At 32.0% G+C, this 3,650-nt stretch overlaps 1 protein-coding gene across 12 annotated transcripts in view; it reads left to right on the forward strand.

Annotated features, from left to right (window-relative positions):
- Positions 1 to 3,650, forward strand: part of LOC106884116 (KH domain-containing RNA-binding protein qki.L) — a 77,342-nt gene that overhangs the window by 66,351 nt on the left and 7,341 nt on the right. For 7 of the 12 annotated variants that reach the window (XM_014935685.2, XM_052974749.1, XM_014935523.2 and 4 more), the window contains one exon: positions 287 to 538. In XM_014935685.2, the coding sequence (XP_014791171.1) occupies positions 287 to 538 (252 nt within the window). The remainder of the gene's footprint in view (positions 1 to 286; positions 539 to 3,650) is intronic. The other 5 variants (XM_014911997.2, XM_014935605.2, XM_052974744.1 and 2 more) reach the window with 1 other exon arrangement.

Genomic DNA, 3,650 nt, shown 5'->3' on the forward strand with positions numbered 1-3,650 from the left:
ATAAAAAAAATGTTAGTATTTTAATAAAAAAAAAAATCTAAAATCTGAATATTTTTGTCATAAATAACTCTTAATTGATAAACTTTGTCTTAATTTGTAATATCAATTGTAATTGTCCATTTAAAACTATAATTATTAAAGAATTTAATTAGTCTTAAATTTGTATTTTTTTCATTTCATATGTTGCATTGTTTTCATTTTTTTTTTTTTGTTCTTTCTGATAACTTTTTCTTTTCATTGAATTTCCTAAGAAACTTGGAATATAACTTAAATACTTTTCTTTCAGAAGCTCCTCGAATGTGTGCTCCTCCGTTGACCATTCCACAGCTTCGTGCCGCTAACCCCAGCGGTGGTCAAATCATCCTAACACCTCGCCTACCTTCAGTTGCTACAAGCACAGGCATACTAAATGGTGCACCGCCACCCCTCGTTTCTCCGCCAGATCCTAACCTGATGTACAACCCTTATGAATACCCATATGCACTGGCAGCACACACTGCAATTTTGGAATATCCAACCATAGATCAAACTCAAACTGGTATGCCTTTTGTCAGATAGTTGCAGATTGTATATTTATTGGTTCTTTATTTTTATTTTAAATCTTTGGGGGACTCCCCCTAGTTTGTGACTATTTGCTATTGCTTTATTTAATTTATATATGTGTGTGAAAAATGTGTGTGTGTGTGTGTATATATATATATATATATATATATATATACACACACACATACATACACAACACTGCATTAGCAGGTAAATATTCTTCATTTGTGGATTAACAAGGTTACCAATGGTTCCATGTGGAAGAGATCTTCACAATTGTTCACAAGCACACCACATTGTGATCTTGGTACACATGTCACCAAGGTCTTGACATGGTGAGCTTAAACAGTCGTGGAGACCTCTTCCACAGGGAACCATCAGTTCCTTTAATCCACAAATAAAATACACGCACATACACTTTTTTTTTTTTTTTTTTTTTTTTCCCACCTTTTTGGGATGGGGTACAGGGTCTGCTTCTCCCTTGCCCTCCTTATCTCACTCTTTACACCCTGTCTGAGAATTTAAAGCAGTAGATGAAGTCTTGATGCTATCTACGTAAAATTGAAAAATTCATAAGAATATTGTTTGCTGATGAAATGAGGTGGGGGAGAAAACATTCCATGGTTTATATACACTTGTTTAGCTGAGGCATAATGTTGTCGTTGTTTCACTCTTGGTTGTGCTCTATTTCTGGCTCCCCCTCCTCCTAAATGAATAGGGTCATCTCTTACAGGAATTAAAATTTTGTGCAATTTATTCCCTCCATTCATATTTTCTATCTTGGTTGTTGAACCAATATCATCTGTTCAAGACTGTGATAATCCCATATATATATAATATATTTTTAATTTTAATTTTTTGTTTTTCTTTTATTTTATTTTCTAAGTGTCATTAGTTCATCTTGTTCTGACTTTTTTTTCCCTCTCAATTTGGTTTCTTTCCAAGCAAAAATGTGTATCACTTCTCCCTGCTTCACTATTATCATAATTAAAAAAAAAAGAGGAAAAATAAATATCTTCATTCAGCCCCTGTATGGCAGCTTTTTTTTTTTTTTTTTTTTTTTTTTTCTTCATTAGATTTACCTAATGGTTGTTAATATGGCAATATTCTTCAAGAACATCCAACTTGCTCCGTTCTAATATCTCTTGTCAGCCATAGCCAATGGAGAAATATCACGTCACATAAAACTGATGCTGTCGTACTCTGATAAATATTAAATTAAATTGATGGTTACATGAAAAATAGACTTGGCTTAAATTTCCTTTTCTTTCCTGATGAAGAGAAAAATTAATTATTGTAAGAAGAAAAAATATTTAACAAGTCTTTCAAAATTGTATTAGTAATTTAAATTGTATATAAATTGTTTCAATCTGTTATAGAATTTTGGAAGCTGATATTCAGATTGGTTTGTTTTTATTTTTGTTTCTAAAAATATTTAATGGTACGTTGGTAGGACTTCTTGTTTTCTTTGTTTTTATTCCTTTTCTAAATTTATCTTTATAAACATCCCCTTCATTGACTTCACTTTGTCTTTGTTCCTTAGCTGCTAGCTAAGTCACTTTCTTCTTGCAATTGGTTATTATAGCTCTTCGGTCTGCTTCTTCTCTTGCATGCTTTTGCAGACATATATATATATATATAGTCTACGCAGCAGATACGCATCTTCTGAAAGTAATGTCATTTATATACATATAATTTGAAATATAATTATATATAATATATGGTTATATTTCAAATTCTTTGTCACCAAACAGGCCATGAGTATCAAAGTTCTCCAAGGAAAATATTAAAATCTAGGCAATTTCTTTGTGTATTTATGAGATGGTGGTCTTTATTCTATAAATGAATGATCTGGGGGTAGGTAGGTTTACTATATTGTTAATTTAGACTTGTTTTTACTTTCCCTCCATTTTGCAGTAGGAGATTTGTATTAAGTGCTCCTTTGTGTTTTAGTTTACATATATGCTAAAGCTTTTTTTTTTTTTTTAATTTCTAAATTTAGGTATTTATCAGGCATTCCTAAATACTGATAATTTTGTTTGTTGACTCCCTTTTTTTTCTTTTATCTTTTGTCCTTTGAGGCCAGCAGTTCCCTAAATATGGAATATGGTGCCTGCTAAACTGTGTTACTGTTGGTTAGGTGGTAAGAGTTGCATTGCTAAGACTAGAACTGTTTTGATTGTTGTTTTGTTACAAAGTTTGGTTATTTATTATTCTTGCAGTTTTTCCACAAGCTCAAAGTTGAGAGTTCGAAATTCAATAAAAAAAAAAATTACAAAAAAGTACTTTTGAAGAGAAGTAAAAGAAAAAGAAAATGGTTTTTAAACTTTCAACAAAGGCTTCTATATTACTGTGAATGAGTGGGCAAGCTGGCAGAATTATTACTATACTTGACAAAATGCTTAGTGACATGTTTTCTGGCATCTTCACATTGTGTTCAAATGCTGCCAAGGTCAACTTTGCCTTTCATCCTTTCAGGCTTGATAAAATAAGTCCCAGCTGAGCACTGGAGTCAATGTGATCGACTTGTCCCCTTCCCCAAATTTCAGGCCTTCTCGCCTACATTAGAAAGAAACACTAAAAATTCCTCAAATAGAGCAGGTGTTACTTACCTTGTCTAAACAGACAGAACACACCTGCGTGAATGGATTTTCCTCTGAAAGTTAACTCCTAAGTGGTAAGCATGCATGAAATCATGTTAGAAGCTTATTAAATGATTTATTTTTCCTTCAGGTGCATCTTCACTACTGGAGTTTAGCTGGGCTTTTTTTTTTTTTTCTCTTTTTTTTCTTGAATTTTTTTTTAAAGAATCGTTTAACCTTATTTCACCTTTTTGCTTAACCACTGATAAGGGCCACTACGAAGTCATCTGCAATAAAACTCTTTGCCTTACCCCTATAGTTGGGAAATCCTCTCCTATACACTTGTCACAACATCAATCAAATTTAAGCACTGGACCTTATTAAATTTTTTTTTTTTCATCCTATTTTAAAATATCTTCATGGCAAACCCTTTTTTATAAAATTTTAGAAATGATCATTTGTGCTGATTTTATCTATTGACTTCATTCTTTTTGGTCTGACTTTTGACCTTCAAACACCATTAAA

The sequence above is a fragment of the Octopus bimaculoides genome, chromosome 19 (assembly GCF_001194135.2).
Source record: "Octopus bimaculoides isolate UCB-OBI-ISO-001 chromosome 19, ASM119413v2, whole genome shotgun sequence".
NCBI lineage: Eukaryota > Metazoa > Mollusca > Cephalopoda > Octopoda > Octopodidae > Octopus > Octopus bimaculoides.